The 22103-nt window shown below is 36.1% G+C and overlaps 10 protein-coding genes across 10 annotated transcripts; 5 read left to right on the plus strand and 5 right to left on the minus strand.

The window, feature by feature from the left end:
* Positions 1–510: 510 nt before the first annotated feature.
* RO3G_04204 (uncharacterized protein) lies at positions 511–1257 on the plus strand (the record flags this gene model as incomplete). The annotated part of the gene is made up of 3 exons (XM_067658794.1): positions 511–590; positions 776–984; positions 1037–1257. The coding sequence occupies 3 exons, from the start codon at positions 511–513 to the stop codon at positions 1255–1257; spliced, it is 510 nt and encodes a 169-aa protein (XP_067514895.1).
* A 1499-nt stretch (positions 1258–2756) lies between these two features.
* RO3G_04205 (uncharacterized protein) lies at positions 2757–3378 on the plus strand (the record flags this gene model as incomplete). Its single annotated transcript, XM_067658795.1, has 2 exons — positions 2757–3085; positions 3162–3378. The coding sequence occupies 2 exons, from the start codon at positions 2757–2759 to the stop codon at positions 3376–3378; spliced, it is 546 nt and encodes a 181-aa protein (XP_067514896.1).
* Positions 3379–3809: 431 nt separating this feature from the next.
* Positions 3810–4820, minus strand: RO3G_04206 (uncharacterized protein; the record flags this gene model as incomplete). The annotated part of the gene is made up of 1 exon (XM_067658796.1): positions 3810–4820. One exon carries the CDS (start codon positions 4818–4820, stop codon positions 3810–3812), a length of 1011 nt encoding a protein of 336 aa, XP_067514897.1.
* Positions 4821–5720: 900 nt separating this feature from the next.
* Positions 5721–6743, plus strand: RO3G_04207 (uncharacterized protein; the record flags this gene model as incomplete). Its single annotated transcript, XM_067658797.1, has 1 exon — positions 5721–6743. The coding sequence occupies one exon, from the start codon at positions 5721–5723 to the stop codon at positions 6741–6743; it is 1023 nt and encodes a 340-aa protein (XP_067514898.1).
* Positions 6744–7811: 1068 nt separating this feature from the next.
* RO3G_04208 (uncharacterized protein) lies at positions 7812–8288 on the minus strand (the record flags this gene model as incomplete). The annotated part of the gene is made up of 1 exon (XM_067658798.1): positions 7812–8288. One exon carries the CDS (start codon positions 8286–8288, stop codon positions 7812–7814), a length of 477 nt encoding a protein of 158 aa, XP_067514899.1.
* Positions 8289–8612: 324 nt separating this feature from the next.
* RO3G_04209 (uncharacterized protein) lies at positions 8613–9469 on the minus strand (the record flags this gene model as incomplete). The annotated part of the gene is made up of 3 exons (XM_067658799.1): positions 8613–9028; positions 9087–9194; positions 9304–9469. The coding sequence occupies 3 exons, from the start codon at positions 9467–9469 to the stop codon at positions 8613–8615; spliced, it is 690 nt and encodes a 229-aa protein (XP_067514900.1).
* Positions 9470–12274: 2805 nt separating this feature from the next.
* On the minus strand, positions 12275–13297 carry RO3G_04210 (uncharacterized protein; the record flags this gene model as incomplete). The annotated part of the gene is made up of 1 exon (XM_067658800.1): positions 12275–13297. The coding sequence occupies one exon, from the start codon at positions 13295–13297 to the stop codon at positions 12275–12277; it is 1023 nt and encodes a 340-aa protein (XP_067514901.1).
* A 3429-nt stretch (positions 13298–16726) lies between these two features.
* On the plus strand, positions 16727–17993 carry RO3G_04211 (uncharacterized protein; the record flags this gene model as incomplete). Its single annotated transcript, XM_067658801.1, has 4 exons — positions 16727–17140; positions 17210–17470; positions 17540–17713; positions 17769–17993. 4 exons carry the CDS (start codon positions 16727–16729, stop codon positions 17991–17993), a joined length of 1074 nt encoding a protein of 357 aa, XP_067514902.1.
* A 1365-nt stretch (positions 17994–19358) lies between these two features.
* On the minus strand, positions 19359–20824 carry RO3G_04212 (uncharacterized protein; the record flags this gene model as incomplete). Its single annotated transcript, XM_067658802.1, has 2 exons — positions 19359–20695; positions 20770–20824. 2 exons carry the CDS (start codon positions 20822–20824, stop codon positions 19359–19361), a joined length of 1392 nt encoding a protein of 463 aa, XP_067514903.1.
* A 115-nt stretch (positions 20825–20939) lies between these two features.
* RO3G_04213 (uncharacterized protein) lies at positions 20940–21322 on the plus strand (the record flags this gene model as incomplete). Its single annotated transcript, XM_067658803.1, has 3 exons — positions 20940–21061; positions 21182–21253; positions 21313–21322. The coding sequence occupies 3 exons, from the start codon at positions 20940–20942 to the stop codon at positions 21320–21322; spliced, it is 204 nt and encodes a 67-aa protein (XP_067514904.1).
* Between the last annotated feature and the right edge of the window lie 781 nt (positions 21323–22103).

Raw genomic sequence — 22103 nt, forward strand, 5'->3', positions numbered from 1 at the left:
AAAAAAAATTAAAAAAATGAAAAAGTTAAAAAGATAAAAAATGTTGAAAATATAAAAAAGGTCAAAAAAATAAGAAAAGCTAAAAAGAAAAAAAAAATATTATACATATATATATATCCCATCTTTTTGTGAAGAAATTGTCAGTTAGTTTAAATAAATCATATATTTCTACTCAATAATTAACAAACTTTAACAAGAAAGTCCCTGTTTACCTAAACTTTTTACTCTACTTTAACTTTTATCAAGAAACATCGTATTGATCTTACACATAAGATCTGGTGGTCACTACTTATCAAGCATCTGCTTAAATTCCATACAAAACAACAACTTACAAGGCAATCACAACCTTAAATCAAGCTTTACAAGCAAACTTTACCCAATTTAACACTCAAACTTACAAGCCAACCTTTAAAATAACAACAAAACATGTAAAAAAAATATAAAAAGGCCTGTTATTTCTGATTTTTTTTTTTCTTTCCTTCATCTTTTTATCAGTTTTATCAATCTCCAATGTCTTCTAACGCTGCTAACAACATGCCAACTCTTGCATACATCGCTGAAAGAACTATGACGGCTGAATGTACATTGAAGTAAGTTTATTTTTTAAGTGGGAGGGAACATAACTAAAGGCAACTGGTAAAAGTTACTTGAAGGAGAACGGTGCCTTTTTTTCATCGCGCAAGTGCAAGGAAGGCTCCGAAATGCGCTTGAACCAGTCCAGCAGGGATGGATTCTTTTGACGATGCGGCTCAACCACCTGTGCGTGCGGTCGTAGCCGTATTTCTTACCTGGATGGATCCTTCTTTCAAGGTCGCAAGTCAATTATCCATCAAACACTGTTAGTAGTGTATCTCTTTCTGCTGCAAGTTCCAAACGGAACAATATCTACCATGACTGGACTTAACCTGCCAACTGTCCGCAGCATTGTCAAAGATATCTATCAAGTAATGGAGGCAGATCTTCGAATTGAAGATGTTCAAGTTGGTACATGATGCTTTGTTGATATCAGAGTATGTAATTAATTAGTCATACTTAGGTAGGGTTGGCAGTGATGGACAGCCAATTGTTGTTGAAATAGATGAGAGCAAATTTGGTAAAAGAAAGTACAATAAGGGAAAGAGGGTAGACGGTGTTTGGGTTGTTGGAGGTGTAGAGCGCACGCCCGAACGTAAGGTGTTCTTGCTGACGGTACCTAACCGCAACCAAAATACCTTGAAGCTCATAATCGATACTTTTGCTAAGGATGGTAACATTTGAAATATGTATATACTTGATGATCAGTGCACCTAACCCTTGTTTACAGGCTCACTTGTCATGGTAGACTGCTGGAAAGGCCATAAGGGGATTGACAGCGATCCAAGCCGAAATTTAGTTGTTCAAACGGTCAATCACTCCAAAACATTTCGCGATCCAAAGACAGGTGCCTGCACTAACACAATAGAAGGTACATACTTCTGTAGATCATAGAATTCTTAAACAATGCTAACAACCTGCTATTAGGTACTTGGAATGGTATCAAACGAGGAGTGACCAGCCGTCATCGCACAGCATCGATGATGCCATGGAAATTAGTGGAATTCATCTAGCGAAGAAAACATGCTGGCAATCACTGGAAGGCAATGCGTGTTTGCTTTTCGCAAATGTCGTTCACCAGAGCAGGCATTGCCGACCAAGGTCCATTGGTATCGTTGCTCACAACCGTCTTTGAAGATGCCACTGGTGATCAGGGCGATGAAGAGCCATTTATTTTTATCTCAGATGACGATTCCGATAGCGAATCTGATGAAAATGATACCTCAGCACCTAGTACGCCCGTAAAAAAACTCCGAAGTGCTTAAAATAAATAAAAAAATTTTTCATTGATAACTATAAAAATCAGGGCCTATAGCGCCTGTTTTCTTTCCTAATTATTTCCCGCATATTACCATTTTTTGGAAATTAATGTTACATCATCTAAAAATAGACGACCCAGGCTTTCGAATGATGTATAGCATACGTCTGTACGCTCAATTTTAGCGCCGCTATAGGCTTCCAAAGAGATGGACGGTAAATCTTTCATTTAGCCAGTTCTTGATATCACCATTGTAGCGTTCAAAGTTAAACACCCAATAGCCATAGACAGGACCATAATTCATTATGCCTTCTTTTAAGTGCGCGTGTACAGTGACCCACAAAATTGTCCCAATGTTTCGTGATTTTCTCTTCTAGAGCTTGTAGAACCATAGTTATTAAGCTAATGTACATTTTGTTTTATATCATTCGATAGCTAAAGTCATGTAGAACTATATAATGTTATGGAAAGACAGATTAAAACAGCGCTGACGGAGACAGAAGGATTAAAAAACAAGCGGTGCATTGGGACAATTTTGTGGCACTTTTGAAAAAAAACGAAAAGCGATGAAATATCGACCTACAAGTTGTACAGATGTACCAAACTGTTTACAAATGCACATCGTATGACTCTAAGTTGATCTTTACTCATTGCTGAAGTTTTAATCTCCTACTGATTTATTACTCGCCCATTATATCTCAACATGAAACAAGTCTCTCAAGATACAGTTGTTCGAGCAATTTCGTTACTTAAACAAGGTAAGTCGGTTCGGGAAGTGGAAGGTGTTACTGTTTTAAGTAAGAGTACGGTCGGGAGGCTCCGAAAAACCCATTGCTTTGGATTTCATAAGCCAAAATGTGGCCGACGCAAGATTCTATCTGCTGCTGATGAGCGTTATTGTGTGCGCCAAGTGACCAAAAACCGCATGTCTAGCGCAACAAAGGTGGCTAAGGAGGTAGAAAAAGACACCAGAAGAAAAGTAAGTGCTGAAACCGTGTGCAGAACCCTTCGCAAGGCCGGCCTTGGTGCGATTGAGAAGCCAAAGAAGCCTTTGCTTAGTGCTACAAACATCCGGAAGAGGCTTTCTTGGTGTATGGCTCACAAGGATTGGACAATAGATGATTGGAAACGTGTTGTTTGGTCGGATGAGACAAAGATCAACATATTCAACTCGGATGGACGGACCTGGACTTGGATTCGATCCGGAGGAAGCCTGAAATCGCATCATGTAAAGATGTGTAAAACACGGTGGAGGTAATATCATGCTGTGGAGTGCCATTACTTATGCTGGAGTTGGTTGGATGTGTAAAATCAATGATAACATGGATAGAACATTGTACAAAGAGATTTTGGAGGATGAACTGGAGCGTACAATTGAGTATGGAACCAATAAGCTAGGGCTAGAAAGACATCAGGTGATCTTCCAGCATGACAATGATCCCAAACATACGACTAAATTAGTAAAAGAACACCTTAAAGAGCAATCCTACAACATCCTGGAGTGGCTTGCACAGTTCCCTGACTTGAATCCAATTGAAAATATGTAGTCATTGTTAAAGAGAAGGCTGAATGATTATGAAACAGCACCAAAAGGCATGAATTAATTATACGAACGAGTAACTAAAGTTTGGTATGACTTAATGAAGCCGGAAGAGTGTCAAAAGGTTATAGAAACACTGCCTAAGCGTATAAAACAATGTATCAAGAACAAAGGACGTTGGACTGACTATTAATATCAGATAAACAAACCATTTTGTTTTTTTTTCAAAAGTGCCACAAAATTGTCCCAATGCACCGCTTGTTTTTTAATCCTTCTGTCTCCGTCAGCGCTGTTTTAATCTGTCTTTCCATAACATTATATAGTTCTACATGACTTTAGCTATCGAATGATATAAAACAAAATGTACATTAGCTTAATAACTATGGTTCTACAAGCTCTAGAAGAGAAAATCACGAAACATTGGGACAATTTTGTGGGTCACTGTAAATGCATGTTGATAGAGATGTTTTTGGCACCATACAACCCCTCCATTTCAGAACAAAAAGAAATAAGTAATCGATGGGCCTCTTCTACATCTTCAGTCGTTATTGATGGTGATGCAATTAAAATGTTGGCGTCAACGAATTTCAACCAATGCTGGTAATACTGTCGACCCAATTTTCCAAGCAATAACACCTTTGACATGGAAGTCACCCAGACATTCCACTCATCAGCTTTCAAATGCGAGAATCCAATTTCACCTGTTGTCATCTTGCGAATCAAAGAGGACGAGTCATACCCAACTGGCAGTTGAATATTCCTCGCCTCGGCTACCATCTTCTTCATATCGTCATTTGTCAGCATCAATCTTCTATTCTTGATTGTCGTACGCCAAATCATCATCATTTTCTTGGCTGTACCAAGATATAAGTTATGCATGGGATCAACAACGGTAAACATGACAGGATCAAAGTATCTAAGCCGAAGAAGCTCAGAGTACTTTGTACCATGTAAATTCGCGTGTCTCGACTTGCTTGTTTCGTTCAATTGTTGATACCATTCCATTGCTGCTTGTCTGTGGGTGTAGTTGGTACGAGGAATCCAGGATGCCATGTCAAAATTTCTGAAATCTCTGCGCATCATATCACCGTCTAGACTACCAAATTGCTTAAGACATTTGTGGCATGCACAGTTGGAGTTTCCAGCTGTAAGTCCACACAGCTTTCTTGCAGCTGGCAAATCACAAGCAACCATGGTCAAAGCAGCTCTCACCCTTTCTTTCTTCAAAGCACCATCAACAAGAACATCCATCAACACTCCTTCATCAAAAAGAACCGATAATTCATCAACAAGAGGGGAAAGGTAGTTGTTGATTTCAGCACCGGATGGTTCCTTTGGTCCAGGTAATAAACCAACACAAATCACGTTTTCCTTAAGGTTTCTCTCATCCCTTGCAAGATTTTGAATTGTCAGATACAGTAGGTCACAAAACTGCTGCAAGGAATCCATTTTTCTTGGTTTTTGTAGCGCACATCCTGTTACAATGGCACAAACTGCCTCTGTTCCCACATAGTAAATCTTCTACATGTCTTGAAAAATCCGAAAGAGTTTATGCCCTATTGGATAAGCATTGAAGGAAGTATGAGGCGCGCAATTTGAAAATTTGAAAAAATGAAAATTTGAACGGAATGAACTTATTTATTAATATTTAGTTGGTCCTACTTTTCTATTAATAATCTCTTGAGTTCTTTCCGGAATGTTATCTACATGTTCTTGGCAAAGATCTTTATGGAAGTCATTTCATATTTCATCAACTCGTTCCCAAAACACATCCATGTTCTTTGCTCTATATTCGTAATAGTTGAATTTCAACTTCAATTGATGTCCTACGTGCTCGATTGAATTTAAGTCGGGGATCTAAGCTGGCCAATAGTTAACATAGCTCTCTTGGTGACTACATAACTAGGCTATTGTAGATTATGCCTTGTGCTTTGGGTTATTATCATGCTACAGTGGGTCAAAATACCTCACAAACCTCAGCACTTTTTGATGTGGTAGTCTTCTGGATTACTCAATAATTTTTGTATCTTTCTCAAATTTTGCACAAATGTTATCCAATACGTTGTGTATGTTGTTATAAGATTCCGACGACGGAAATTGAAAACTGAGCGAATAAGCAACTATGAACTGGAGGCGGTCTATTTGTGAGGTATTTTGACTTCCATCAATTATTTCTTTTCTTCGCCATAGGTCATTCCAAACAATGTTCCGGCAAGTTTTAGATATTTCCCGGATAGCGCAGTCACCCCGGAACATAAAATTTAAACTTTGGAAAAGAATTGATTATTCTTTCTTTCGCTAATCCGTAAGTAAATTTCCATCTACAGCATCATCCATCCGTCTGCAAAAATGCCCAAATCCTTACCATACGAAGCTCAAATGGACATCAAATCAGCACTAGAGCATGATGTATCGACTGATGTTATTGCAAAACGGTTTGGAGTGCATCAAAACACCGTTATCAACTATGCAAATAAGTGGATGCCTAACCGGATTCGCAAGAAAGGTGGCAAACAACGCCTAGTAAGCGACATCACTCGTCGTCTAATCAAGCGAGAGGTTCTAAACGGCTCATTAAGGACTGCCAAGGAGGTCCAGCTGAATTTGGAAGAGTTGGGCTATTCTATGTCGTACCAATCCGCTATTAACGTTTTGCATTCTGTGGAGATTTTTGCTGAGATAAAAAAGAAGAAGCCTTTACTCACTGCACAGCACAAGAAAGCTCGATTAGCTTGGGCTAAAAAGCATCAGTATTGGACCATTCACAACTGGCGACGTGTCATCTTCTCGGATGAAACCAAAATTAATATTTGGGGCTCGGATGGCTGTAAATACTACTGGAAGCGTAAAGGAGACCGTCTTCAGCCTCATCACATTGAAGTTACAGTGAAGCATGGTGGTGGTGGTATCATGTTGTGGGGCTGTATAACCAGTGAGGGACCCGGGTATGCATGTCAGATATATGATGGCACCATGAATTCAGAGGTATACCAAGAAATCCTTGGCACAAGCCTTAAAGACACGCTCGGGTACTATGGCCTAGATTGGAAATCATCCATTTTTCAGCATGACAACGACCCAAAACACCGATCAAAGTCAACAAAACAGTATATGGATGATAACAGCATGTGTTACATTGATGACTGGCCATCCCAAAGTTCTGATTTGAATCCAATCGAGCATATATGGCACCATCTTAAGCTGAAGCTAAGTATGTACGAAAATAGAGCAAAAAGCATGCACGAACTGTGGCAGAGAGTGGAAAAAGAGTGGAATTCCTTTACTAAGGATCAATGCTTGAAGTATATTGACAGTATGCCAGAAAGAATACAAGCTGTCATTGCTGAAAAGGGCGGATCAACTAGATATTAATAAAGTCAAAATACCTCACAAATAGACCGAGGTTAAGTATCTGTCTCTTAATAAATCTCAGCTAATTGTCTGAGTTTAAAATTTCGTCACGCATTAGTGTACACATGGATGGCTTTATATTTTAAATTTGAAATGATTGAGCCAATTTCTCATGGAATTACATCAAAAATAAGTAAAAATCATCATACGTTTGTGAGGTATTTTGACCCACTGTAAAACTAAATGTTGGACCAGTCGAAATTGTAGTACTTCATAGTATCACGAAGCGTAGTGTTCAAAATATGCTGGTAAACACCCGAGTTCAAGTTTCCATCGTAAATTTAGCAAGCATATCCTGGTCCTTCAGAGATTATGCAACCCCAGGGCATCATTTTGCTAGCTCCGTGATTGATTGCAAAATCCAGGTCATGATGTTGAAGAAGGTCACTTTGCCGTTTCCAATAGTGATCAGCATCATCAAAGCCCTATACGCTGAGCTTGGTCTCATTAAAGTACACTGTTTGCTGTCAGTCACTCATTGCCTAATCCTGATGCTACGTATGCGTTTTTGTCTGAAATGGCTTCTTTTTTTCTATCAGAAAATGGAACTCCATTGATTTCAGTACGTTAATTTCTGACTGGTATGAGATATCATAGCCAAATCCAACCAGCTCCCGGTACACCTCTTTAGAAGCCTTTAAAACTCATTCCATGACTTTTCTTTTGATTAACCGCTTCGTCACTTTGGAGACTACTGTAGGTCCACCACCTGTGTTTACTGTCCTACTTGAAAACAGCCGTCTAGAGTATCTACTAACAGTTGATTAATGTAATCCAGGCTCCTTGGAAATATCATACATTGATGTGGATGCGGTTAATGCCTGTTTGTGATCGTTTATTTTCTCCTCTGACAGCCGTTTAGGCATGCGATTGACGATAGGGTAAAAAAGAGAAATAATTTAAATAAGGGAATATAAAATTTAAAATAAAGGAATTGTAAGCGCTTTTATATACTGGCATCATTCTAATCATGTCAAGAATGTGAAAAATTATGATAGCAACCGGTTGGGTCGTATTAAAATTCGTCATTTAAAACATATGTGAACAAGTAAAAAAATGTCGAATGTTCATAATACTACCTTTAGCGATCTCAAATTCCACCAATAACCATTGCCCATATCCGATAATCGACGAATAAATGCACTTTCTATTGAGGTACAAACAGTCAAGGTTTGAGATAGTTTGGTGCAGTACCCATGGACAACCAGCTGTAAAACCTGAATTTTGCAATTCCTTGCAGCAGTTTTGTGACCTACTGTAGATGCCTCCGGAAGAATGCTGAGTACCAACAAATGGTTGAAACCAATCCATGTTGATAGTCAGCATAATGTTATAATCTGACTGTTGAACAAAGGGCAAGCCCCCGTTTACAGAACCAAATTGTTTCCAAACATTTCCATCATAAACATCTAACATCAAATTTTGTTGCTGAGGGCGACTTTTCCATTTAAGGAGTGAATCAACAAATCCTGGGCGACACATGAACTTCTTGTCATGTTTTGACATGTCAATAAGATAACAGTCTTATCATTCTAAGCTAAATCTTTACAAATGAGTTTGAATAAGAATAGATCCTGATAATTACCAACTGCCCTGAACAGCCAAGTTTCACTTTCATCTCAACAGTTGATTATTTACATCAGTTTATAAAGTTTTTCTTATACATGTCAAATCATATCGGTCGTAACTATCTCTTGTCATTTAATCTCAGGTCTTGCTCAACTAATATAAATAGCCTTGGAATCTTTCTTTAATAAAAGTATTCGACTTTAGAACTATTGTTCGGTCTCGTTAATTCTTATTTGTTCATATTTTTATACTTAAAACACTTCACTTCTTCAACGTAGATACGATAGAATTGTATTCAAACAACATCTTAGGAAGATGGGAGCTATTTGTGCCTCCAATGATCAAAGATTCGTCACATTTTCTGCAAACAGTAACGGTTGATCTTCCATTCTCGTTTAAACGATAAAGTCGATGACAACCCTTACATACAGAATATTGTGTGACGCCCTCGTAGCATCTTTTCAATAATTCTGAGCTGGACAAGAGAGTGGTGGCCTTAACAGGAAATCGATACTTCATGTTGGTAAAAAGAAGAACCACATTCATACATTCCATTAATAATTCAGTTTGATCATCAGTCAAAAATTTTGTTTTGAACAAAATCACAAAAAAGAACAGGTACAATGAAAGTGGTTCATCAAGGGGCGGAAAGCTTCTATTAGTGTACATTGGTGTTTCTACAATAAACAAGTTTCAGTGTTCCTTTTTTTTTCGGCAGAAGAAAATAAGAATTACCATCAACATTTTCATTGAATTGATCTTCATAATCATCATCAAGATCAAGATCAACGTTGTCGAAATCAATTGCTTCATCATTGTCATCTATTTCCTCTAAATTCGTACCTAATGAATTGAAATGAGTAACGTATTATGTTGCTGTATTTCAACAGCTAATAAAAATTTATATCTACTGGAATCAACTTCCATGGCTTCAGTAATTTGACTTTCATACCGTGTTGGCCGTGTAAATGGTGAATAGGGTACATTGAGTAAATTGTCGAGTACTGTCGAGTTACTTCATGGCGTTCAAAAGTTGATTTTTTTATAATATCATAGCCATTAGCCTTGATGGCACAAACTTCAGGGCAAACACAAATGTAAATATTTTTGTTAGGCATTATAATAGAAAACGAGCAAGCTTTTGAAATAAGAAAAAAAAAATACAGCAAGAAAAATTTCAAAGCACAAAAAAGTAACCCTGACTTTAAAATATATTAATATGAAATTTTGCCTAAGAAAATAACTTAAAAAAAAAGAAAAAAAAAACTGAATTTAAAGTCCTAAGTGGGAGGATTTTTTTAACTTCAGTCATTTTTACCTCCCTAACATGCTTACCCTTGACGTAAAAAATAAACTTTTGTTTTTTATATATAATAATTTCTGTCAAAGTTATAAATCAAATATATATATAACTGTGATATTCAAGGCCCATTTACGATACAAAATTTATATTTTTGAGTGTTTTATCAACTTTTAAAAAAAGCGGTCTTAAAATTAGTAATATTAAGCTCTTAATATTCGAGTAATAATCGCTATTATTTCCAGTGGCGAACTCAAATCGAGTTTACTTCACTAACGGCCAGTATCTTATCCACATGTCGTTGTAAACAATGGAACCAACCAATAGTAAATTAGAATAAACAGTAAAATAGACTTGAACTTGTGAACAAAGCTGAATCCTTATTTATTACAAAACAATACAACTATTTATATGTTTTCATGATGAGGTCCAGAAATCTCTCGAATTTTCTTAATTGTCCCCGATAGCGGGGTTGCGACAAGAACAGGGTCTCAGGGACATCAGGGCCTTAGTGATGTTCGGTCCGCACAACACGTGCCGTCCGCACTGCAAATAACTGGAGAAAGTAAGCGTTCAGTTTTAGAATAATTGAAGACAAACACGCCAAAGATCATGCAAACACACGATATTTTATGGATGTTTTAAACGTTTTTCGCGGCAGTGCAGTTAACGTTTAGTATTCATTAAGAGAGCAAGTGGAAGTCATTTAGCATTCTTTTACCAGAGCAGTCGGCACGTTTTACTCAATACTTGCCAACGTTTGGGCAACGAATCATAATTTTTAAAGCATTTCTTTATTTGTCCTTTTGTTCTTTTATCGACCGCTCATATTGCCTTATATACTTCTTTAACAACCACTCATATGACTTTATACACTTCTTTAACAACCACTCATATTGCTTATATACTTCTTTATTAACCATTCACATTGCAATAAATATTGCTTCATATATACAAAAAAATAGGGATTTGGTTTATAAAAATAGCTTTTTTTTATTTAAATAAAATAATAATAACAATATACAGTATTTCTTTGCTCGTAGCGTTTTAAAAGTTTGCTTGACTTACCTAATGTCATCAAAATAGCAGCATCTAATCTAAAAATACATCGATTAATTTCGTGGGACTCAAAAAGTTCTCCCAAGAAAAAGAAAAAAAAAAAAAAAAAAAAAAAGCCGAGCACAAGAATGCAAAGACACAAAGATTCTGTTATAGGTAGACATAATAAAATAATAAATTATGCTATAAACCAAACATCTCCAACACTAGCATAGTTGAATCATAAAGATCTGACGATGAATTATATCATAAAGAGTAATGAATGTCTTGCATATATAATACCAACTTGTTATAGTAATGAGTCTTTGCATAATCTCTTTTATGATCCAATGTATTAAGTTGCATTGAGACTATGTATGTCAGAATAGAATATTGTTTTTCTTGCATAGTAACTTTATTGATCTAAACGAATGATTGAGAAATAATCCTATCGATAATCCGATTGGTGCCTTAATAGCTCCTGTTGTCTCCATTATTAGGTTTCAGTCTTTCTGCACTTATTTAGTAACCGAGTTTACTCAAACCCAATAACCATTCAGGAACAAAATACAAGTGCCGTCTTAAACAACGATTCCATGGATGACTATTTATAAATGCAACACTAGTAGCTTAGAACAACGATTTATAATATAATTATACAAGATAAGATTCCATGGAACAAGATATGATGACAATGCCCCAATCCATAATGAAACATCAAGAAAGAACCAATTGATTTAACTCAATCGTCCCCATGAATTATCATTCAAAAGAATATAAATATCCCACCTAAATCCTGATTGAAAAAAGGATAACTTTTAACTTGGATATAATCAAGAATAAAAAGTATCTCAAAGTAATTATCGTTTTGGTGCTTTTTTATTTCTTTTTTATCTTCGTTTATTACAGATTCAAGGACTTGAGCAATTAAAGCAAAAGAAAAGATATCAGTACTTAAGAACCAAAGCAAAACCAGAAAAAAGATAGAAAGAGGCCAAAGCAAAGCAGCATTCATCTATAATTATTGGCTATCGTGTATACATAGTAAAAGTAATAGTATCTTTTTTAGATAGACCATGGGAAAAAAACTAGTTAAGCATTATCAACAAGTAAAAAAGAAGCAGCATGTATCTATAATAACTATTAGCTATGAAGGATATGTAGTAAAAATAATATCACCTTATTTTAGATGAACCAGGAAAAAAAGAAAAAAGAAAAAAAAACACGCCATCCATGCTTGTACCAACAAGTAAAAGAAGAAACAACTGTAGTCTTGAGAAAGAGACTTTATAAAGACCATTTAAACCATAAAGAAAGCAGGCAATACGATTTTACTAAAGTAAAAGTACTATTAGAGCAGGAATAGAATATACAGTGGGTCAAAATACCTCACAAACGTATGATGATTTTTACTTATTTTTGATGTAATTCCATGAGAAATTGGCTCAATCATTTCAAATTTGAAATATAAAGTCACCCATATGTATGCTACTGTGTACCAAAAATTTAAACTCAGATCATTAGCTGAGATCTATTAGGAGACAGATACTTAACCTCGGTCTATTTGTGAGGTATTTTGACTTTATTAATATCTGGTTGATCCGCCCTTTTCAGCAATGACATCTTGTATTCTTTCTGGCATACTGTCAATATACTTCAAGCATTGATCCTTAGTAAAGGAATTCCACTCTTTTTCCACTCTCTGCCACAGTTCGTGCATGCTTTTTGCTCTATTTTCGTACATACTTAGCTTCAGCTTAAGATGGTGCCATATATGCTCGATTGGATTCAAATCAGGGCTTTGGGATGGCCAGTCATCAATATAACACATGCTGTTATCTTCCATATACTGTTTTGTAGACTTTGATCGGTATTTTGGGTCGTTGTCATGCTGAAAAATGGATGATTTCCAATCTAGGCCATAGTACCGGAGCGTGTCCTTAAGGCTTGTGCCAAGGATTTCTTGGTATACCTCTGAATTCATGATGCCATCATACACCTGACATGCATACCCGGGTCCCTCACTGGTTATACAGCCCCACAACATGATACCACCACCACCATGCTTCACTGTAACTTCAATGTGATGAGGCTGAAGACGGTCTCCTTTACGCTTCCAATAGTATTTACATCCATCCGAGCCCCAAATATTAATTTTGGTTTCATCCGAGAAAATGACACGTCGCCAGTCGTGAATGGTCCAATACTGATGCTTTTTAGCCCAAGCTAATCGAGCTTTCTTGTGCTGTGCAGTGAGTAAAGGCTTCTTCTTTTTTATCTCAGCAAAAATCTCCACAGAATGCAAAGCGTTAATAGCGGATTGGTACGACATAGAATAGCCCAACTCTTCCAACTTCAGGTGGACCTCCTTGGCAGTCCTTAATAAGCCGTTTAGAACCCCTCGCTTGATTAGACGACGAGTGATGTCGCTTACAAGGCGTTGTTTGCCACCTTTCTTGCGAATCCGGTTAGGCATCCACTTATTTGCATAGTTGATAACGGTGTTTTGATGCACTCCAAACCGTTTTGCAATAACATCAGTCGATACATCATGCTCTAGCGCTGATTTGATGTCCATTTGAGCTTCGTATGGTAAGGATTTGGGCATTTTTGCAGACAGATGGATGATGCTGTAGATGGAAATTTACTTACGGATTAGCGAAAGAAAGAATAACCAATTCTTTTCCAAAGTTTAAATTTTATGTCCCGGGGTGACTGCGCTATCCGGGAAATATTTAAAACTTGCCGCAACATTGTTTGGAATGACCTATGGCGGAGAAAAGAAATAATTGATGGAAGTCAAAATACCTCACAAATAGACCGCCTCCAGTTCATAGTTACTTATTCGCTCATTTTTCAATTTCCGTCGTCGGAACTTTGTGCAAATATACTCAACGTATTGGACAGCACCTGTGCAAAATTTGAGAAAGATGCAGATATTATTGAGTAATCCAGAAGACTACAACCTCAAAAAGTGCTGAGGTTTGTGAGGTATTTTGACCCACTGTATATAATATTAAGAACTTACCTTTTATAAAAAAGAGAAGAAGAAAAAAAAAAAAGAGAGAAGTGCTTTTTTTGTAGCCTTATTTTTACCAATGTTACACTTATTCACTGTCTATCCATGTTAGAAATCAAAAACAGTTACTTTTCATGTAGTTTATATTTAATTATGTCTCAAAAGATAACTTATACATTGCTTGAACAAGTTTTATTACTCGAGTGCTATAGCTTCAACATGGAGAGTATTATTTTTTTCTTTTTTTTTTTTTATTTTAGGTTAAAAAAAATTCGGTCTTAACGGACTACAGCAGTAAAACAGGTTTTTTTTTCTCCCTGGTTTTGTTTCATGGAATACACTAGATGCTCAAGGTACAAAAGATAAAAAAGAAAGCTCAAGTTCTGGTCAAATGTAAGTTTATAAAAAAAAATAATAACAACCAAGTCTAATGTCGGTTTCTTTTTTTTTTTTTTCTTACATTAGGAATTCCTAATGGGACACATTCGGATGACGAACATGAACCTCATGAGCAAAGTTGTTCTTTCCAATACGATAAAACTATAAGAATATCAAACTTATATCGTTGTTTATTGCTGAAAAGTTATTTTTGATAAAGAAAGTTGTCATTGCTAACATCTCTAATGGCTAATGGCTAATGGCAAATTACACCCATGTACAAACATAAAGTAAGTAATGAACTAGTATAAGCTTAAAAACATATATTCTTTTACAGTATTTGTCATAAAAAATAATAAAACAATCTATTTATTTGATAAGCAAAAAAGTTTTGTATGTATTTGTTAATTATAACTGCCTTGTAACAAAATGTTAGCAGAGCTTCTTTATTTTTTATTCTTTTAGAATATACACGTATTCTTTTTTTATAATGTAATAGCATTTGCATTTCTATAAAGTATATTTGTTGTTAGAGTACTGTTTTCATTTGAACAATGAACTTTTTATAGCTATACTCTTTTCTTTTCTTTTTTTTTAACTTCGTCTTTTTTTTTTAACTTCGTCTTTTTTTTTAACTTAGTCTTTTTTTTTACCAGGCCATTTTTTTTTCCCAAACACGACTATTTTGTTACGTTCTGTAACACGTTTGTAATGATCTAAGCTAAAAATCACAAACCACCTTCCTAATATGTATTCTTCTGAACAAAATAATCGCAAAATGCTTTTGATTTCCGCATTTTGCCCTCAAAAATAAAAAAAAGAAGATATCGGTCTTTCAACGATAGAGAGGAACAGGATTTCCAAAAAAAGATCATTTGAAAAAAAAAGACACTTTTTTAAAACATGAATAACTTTATAAATACTTACGCTACAAAAAAAACAAAAATATTGTTCAATTTCTTTATTTTTTTCGCACCTGAATCTTTTTTCAAAATTCGAAAATGACCAATACAGCGAGCGTTAACTTTTTTCATTTAATCAAAGACGTCAAAAACGTTGATTTTTAGATGCAACAACTGACTGTAGATGTTGACAATCACCAATTATTTCCAGTGCCGACACTGGAAATAATCGTGCAAACTCTGCGAACCGTTAATTGTTAGGTATATGCTTTTATGTTCAGCGATATGAAAATCTGTGATTGAATGCATATTTATGCCGACGTCAACATCTGCACCGTTTATTGACCTATGATTCTATTATTTATTCTGCGTTTTGCTAATGCAGATACTGACGGGAGTGATAATTCAGAGTTCTAAGTAGATTTAATCCTTAATGTGCGAGGACGTCTATCTTGGTAGCTGCTTTTCATAGTCTTTTCTACGTCAGAAAAAAATTGGGGACCAATGATACTTTTCAAATCAATGCTTTATTTGTCTTTTTGATCTTTATAAACCACTCATATTGCCTTATAAACTTCTTTATCGACCACTCATATTGCTTTATATACTTCTTTATGAACCACTTATATTGCTTTATATACACAAAAAAATAGGGATTTGGTTTATAAAAATAGCTTTTTTTTTATTCAAATAAAATAATAATAACAATATAGAGTATTTCTTTGCTTGTAGTGCTTTAAAAGCTTATTTGACTTACCTATTGTCACCAAAATAGCATCATCTAATCTAAAAATACATCAATTAATCTCGTGGAACTCAAAAGGTTCTCATGAGAAAAAAAAAAAAAAAAAAGCCAAGCTCAAGGATGCAAAGACACAAGGATTCAAAGATTCAAGGATTCAAGGGCTTGAGCACTCAAAGCAAAAGAAGGAAAGACATCAGTACTCAAGAACCAAAGCAAGGGCGAGAAAGAAATAGTAAAGGCCAAAGCAAAGTAGCACGTATCTATAATAATTATTAGCTATTGAGTATACGTAGTAGAAGTAATAGTACCTTTCTTTAGATAGGCCAGAAGACTAGCTAAGCTTATACCAATAAGTAAAGAAAAGGGAAGCAACACGCATCTATAATAGCTATTAGCAATCGAGTATATAGTAAAAGTAATAGTACCTTGCTTTAGATGGAACAGGAAAAAAAAAGAAAAAAAAAAGACACTAGTTAAGCTTATACCAACAAGTAAAGGAAGCAACGATAATCCTGGGAAAAAGACTTTATAAAGACCATTTCAAACATCAAGAAAGCAACCGATATTATTTTACTAAAGTAAAAGCACCATTAGAGCAGGAATATAGTATATATAATATGAAGAACTTACCTTTTATGAAGATTGTTTTTTTTTTTAAAAAAAAAAAAAAAAAAGAAAAAAGGGAAAAAAAAATACTTTTTTTATAGCCTCATTTTACTAGTGTTACAACTATTCAGCATCAGTCAAATCTAATAACCATGAAAGCTCATTCTAACACCATTTCTGAAATTAGAACAGCTATTAAAATATTCAAAAAGCTTGTTTATATATTGTTAGACTTATTCTTCATTTAAATTTAACATCTTCAACCCCAATAGTTTTTTTTTTTTAAAAAAAAAAAAGAAAGAGTACAAACTAAACTAAAGAATATAAAAAAAAAACAATGTAGGACGTTTTTCTTTTTTTTCCCCTCTTTATACTTTATTTTAAAAAATGTCCAGACGCGTCGCCACTCCCATCAACGTTCCCAGCAATGCCCCCAAAAGGGCAAGAGTTTCTTCAAATATTGCTGGATCATCATCCACTGTTGTTCCTTCTTCTTCTCTTTCTTCTGCTCCTGTTTCCGCTTCTGCTTCTGCTTCTGTTCCTTTTCCTGTTCCCGTGTCCGCTCCTGTCCCTGTGTCTGCTTCCGTTGCAAGCTTTGGCAGCCATACTGGTGCAGAGGCCGTTGGAGCAGCCTCTGCTCTCACACCAGAGATGATGGCTGCCCAAATGCAGTTTTTTGCTCAAATGTGGCAACAGCAACAACTGCAGCAGCAGCAGCAGCAGCACCCAGTTCAACAGCCACAGCAAGGGCAGCAGTATGTTGATGTGGCTGAGATCAACAGGATCAAAAAGCAGTGTAGTGTAAGTTTAAAATTAAAGTATCAATTAGCAAATACAATTTAATAACTTTGTTTCTTACTTACATTATAGGATCACATAGCTGATCATTACCGTGAATACTTGGTTGGCCGTGGCATCAAGTTTGATACACTCAAGTCCATCACCGACAAGGCCAACAGAAAAGTAAAAAATCTGTTGCGCGATGAAGTCAGGAAGCACCAACGCTTCAATGGCCTGACTGATTCGCAAGTATTCACCATGATTAGAAGCAAGTTCTATTACATGGTGGATAAGGCAAATGGGAAAGCTGTGACGACACCAACGTCAGCCTGCCGCAGCCGCGTAAATGCAGTAAGTACTTGATATTTAAAAATTGTAATATAAAATGCCTATAATACTTACATCAATACTTTATAATAGAAACTCCTTAACAGGAGGGTTGCTTACAACGCTAACGCAGCTGCATACCAAGCACGGTTCCCATTTGCCGAAAAGATCTTGACGGTTGATTGGACCTCTGATGAGGAGAATGGCCCAGAAGATGAAGATGGCCGTACGTTTATTGTCAAACGACCATCATTCAGAAGTGAAAGAGTAAGTATGACATATCAATAAATCTCATTTTCTAATATACCTTAATTGCCTACAGGTAGTGGAATTCCACAAAGAGCTCCAGAAAGGGCACAGAGAACTACTAAAGAAAAAGGGAGCTCCACCAACAATTAGAAGAAGAGTACAATATGTTGAAATGGAGTTCCCAGATAAACTTGATCATGAGTACTACCCTTCCTGGGCTTTTTCTTCCCCTGCTCTTGGCTTCCCCACTTCTGTTTCTGGTCCTTCCTCCTCTGCTGCTGCGAACCCAATGCCATAGGCATCCGCTTTTTTGTTTCCTTTTTTTTTTGTTTCTTGTTTTGTTGCCTCTTATCAAATTGAATAAACATTTGTTAAAAAAAAACTAGTCTATTGAATGATTCTTTAGTAAAATATATAAAACAATAATAATGATTTTGATAAATTTAATGTTAATTGATTGAATTGTTTTTCATATTTGTTACATATAAATCTTTCTTGGAAGACAGAGAGTGAGAATATGATTGTCAATGTAAGGCTTGACAGCAACAGGATTGTAAATGCGATGAATCGGAAGTATATTTTGTCTTGACACTGGTTCATACTGGTTCTTCCCCACTTGGATGCCACTACCATCAAAGGAGGGGAAATGTTGGGCCGCATGGCTGTACCAATTGACAAATGCAAAGTTTTGAGTGTTGTTACCAAATGAATGAGTAAAAAAATATGATATTTGACCAATGCGCAGTTGATTGTCGACAATGGCCTGAATGAATGATGATGGTGATGATGATAATGAATTTGCACTTGCTGGCTGATAATGCTGTCCAAGCAAAGTGATTTTTTTGAATGAGTGTATGGTGGTATCAATGTATGTATTTGTTATCTTAGGTGCATAGGTGTTCATATATTAATTTTTTAAAGCATCACAATGCTCATGGCATATAAGTTCTGTTTTCTTGTTGAATTTTAAAGGAAAGGATGATGGTGGTAGAGGCTCACTACCAGTGATCGTCGAATTGAATAAACTAGGCCCGTCTATGAAACGAGAGTAGTCAAATGGCGTTAAACCACTCTCGTCACTCGTAACCTCGCCTATCTCTTCTATCGATTTCACCAATAGGAGCATATCTTCGTTGTTTGTGTTAATGAATGAATGTAATGAATGTATGAGGTCTTGCGTATGAACATTTTGTGTAAACATAATGGCATAGGTTGTTTCGAAGCCTGTCTTGAAATTAATATTAATATTTTTTATATTACCATTAAGGCGTTCGAAACCATAAAGCCAAAAGGCATAAGAAGGACCAAAGTCCAAAAAGCATTCCTTCAGATGCATGTGCATATGCATATTGGGGGTTGTCATAGAGTTTCCATACAATTGAACACATGACTTGCCAAAATTCTTAAAAAGTGAATGCGCCATTTCTATGTCTTCAACTGTAATCAAGGGGCCGGTGACCAACTTCACAGCTTCAACATACTGCATCCAAACATCGAAGTGCTCTCTTGTCAGCTTTTGTTTCAAGAGAAAAGGCGAAAGCACAACACACCACGTTCTCCACTCGTCAGATTTCATATTGCTGAAAGAACTTTCAACCTTGGCTTTTTTTTTTAAAAAAAAAAAATTGTTAGCTTGAACATAAATTAAAGTTTTTTATATTTGTTACATACATCTAGGGATCTTGCAGTATTGAGAAGGAATGAGAATTGAATTTGATTCATCAGCCATTGCCTTGAAATCATTTACTGTAAGCAAACCACGGCTTTCCCAAACTTCAATCATCCTCTTTGGTGTACCAAGGAACAAGTTGTGCATTGGATCCACAGTTGTCAATCTTACCACATCAAAATAGCAAAGTCGATGAAGCTCGCTCCATTTACTCCCCGTACTTGTCTGCAATGCCTTTTGCTGGGTGATATGGGTCGCGTTCAGCCAGTCATACGCCTCTCGTCTTTGCTGGGTGCTGTCCCTCATTACCCAATGCTCATCATCAAAGTTGGAGAAATCAGGCTTGGATGAATTGGCGCCAGTACTGATTCTTGGAAAGACAGTTGAGCATTTGTTACAAGCCTTATGAGCTGACTGCCCCATAAACCCGGCTACTTTACGTGCTGCAGGTATGTCACAGTTGACTGACATTAAAGCAACACGAACAAGCACACCATTTGGGCATTGATAGGTGGGTATAACCGCACCATCGTACAGGACAATCAACTCATCCACCATTGGCCGCAAGAAGTTTTGAATTTGGTCATCCGTGGGTTCGCCAGGACCAGGAATCATGCCAACGAGGATAATGTTGGAAGTCTTCATCCTCGAACTTCTAGGGAGATTGTTGATAGTTAGGTATACACCACCACAAGAGTAGTGCATACCGTCACTAGGCTGGAACCAGTCCACATTCAACGACACCATCAGCGACCTTTCTTTGTTGACAAATGGCTGAGCATTTGAGTCAGCAAGCTGGCCCCAAACTCTACCATCATAAATGTCGTAAAGAACATCCTCTTCCACCGATCTACTTCTCCACTGCTCAATTTGAAACTCGAAGGCAGGACGAGCAAAAAACTTCTTTAAGGTTTCCAAAGTTGAGTTGTAAGAATATTCAAGGGCAGGCTTGACGGTGCTTCCAACATAAAGAGGATTACCACATGGTTGTTCTTGGCGATGAGGGTTGTTTGCAAACCTGACGTAGGAGCATTGTCGGGCATGCAAACTTCCCATGGTGTACACGCTTCTGCAGAGGGAACAGACAAGAAAACGGGAGACACCACTGCTGGCAGACGAGTAGTTGACCATGGCACGAGCTGTGGAGATCTTTGTTGGAATCTCCATGCCATGGCCAAGAGCACGAACAAAGAAAGAAAGAAAGGCTAATAACTCTTCACCAGCTTGCACAGAGAGGTGCTTTGCTTGGAAAAGAACCACGTAAAGCACCAAAAGATGCTTGAGCTGATCTTCGTGGCTCAATTCCTCCTCTCCATCAACATTCATGTGGTCTAACAAGTTGCAAAATACACTTCAATAAATAAAATCTTTCTAATATAAAATGCTTTGTTGACTGAAAATATACCTTCAAAGGTGGTATGCTCACTTTCGGTTTCATGGATGGCTGCTGATTGTTGCATGACTTCGGTTGATTGTCTTCCAGACTCTATTTTTTTTTTTTTTACATTAACACGAGTGCCTTTATACAAAAAAAATAAAACTAAAACCTCTTCCTCTGATTCTGTCTAAACGCTTATGGCTAAGAACAGTTCTTTTGGTGAGTCTTCTAAATCCACCGGGATGCATGCTGCATTCGGTACAAGTGCAGGCGATTTTGGTGTTGTTCATGTTGTTCATTTTAAAGAATTTAGTATTTTGTAAAGAAATAAGGAAGAAAAAAAAACGTGCCTGATAAAAAAGGAATACTAAATTTGCAAAAACAGTCGGTGCTTAAACAATGAAATAAGGCAGTAAAATAACTTTTTTTTTCTCCCTAGTTTTGTTTCATGGAATAGACTAGATGCCAAAATTAAAGAAGATAAAAAGAAAAGACCAAGCACTGGCCAAATGTAAGTTTATAAGAAAAAAAAATAGTGACTAAAACTAATGTCCTTTTTTTTTACATTAGAAATTCCTAATGGGACACATTCGGATGACGAACATGAACCTCATGAGCAAAGTTGTTCTTTCCAACTTAAAGAAACTATAAGAATAACAGACTTATATTGTTGCCTGTTGCTAAAAAGTTCTTTTTGGTAAAGAAAGTTGTCATTGCCCCACATCTTTAATGGCTAATGGCTAATGGCTAATGGCAAATTACGCACATGTGCAAACATAAAGTAAGTAATAAACTAGTATAAGCTTAAAAGCATATATTCTTTTACAATATTTGTCATAAAAAATAATAAAGCAATATATTTATTTGATAAACAAAAAGTTTTGTATGTATTTGTTAATTATAACTGCCTTGTAACAAAATGTCAGCAGAGCTTCTTTATTTTTTTATTCTTTTAGAATATACACGTATTCTTTTTTTATAATGTAAAAGTATTTGCATTTCTATAAAGTATATTCGCTCTTAGATTATTGTATTCATTTGAACAATGAACTTTCTATTGCTAGACCCTGTTTTTTTTTACTTAAACTGTTTTTTTACTTAAACTGTTTTTTACTTAAACTTTTTTTTACCAAATCTTTTTTTTTTACCAAGTCTTTTTTTTTTTACCAAGTCTTTTTTTTTAACCAAGTCTTTTTTTTTCCCAAACACGACTATTTTGTTACTTTCTGTTACACATTTCTAATGATCTAAGCTAAAAACCACAGACTGCCTTCCTAATATGTATTTTTCTGAGCAAAATAAAAAAAAAGAAGACATCGGTCTTTAAACGATAGAGGGGAACAGGCTTTCCAAAAAAAGAT

This window comes from Rhizopus delemar, genomic scaffold (assembly GCF_000149305.1).
Source record: "Rhizopus delemar RA 99-880 supercont3.2 genomic scaffold, whole genome shotgun sequence".
Lineage (NCBI taxonomy): Eukaryota > Fungi > Mucoromycota > Mucoromycetes > Mucorales > Rhizopodaceae > Rhizopus > Rhizopus delemar.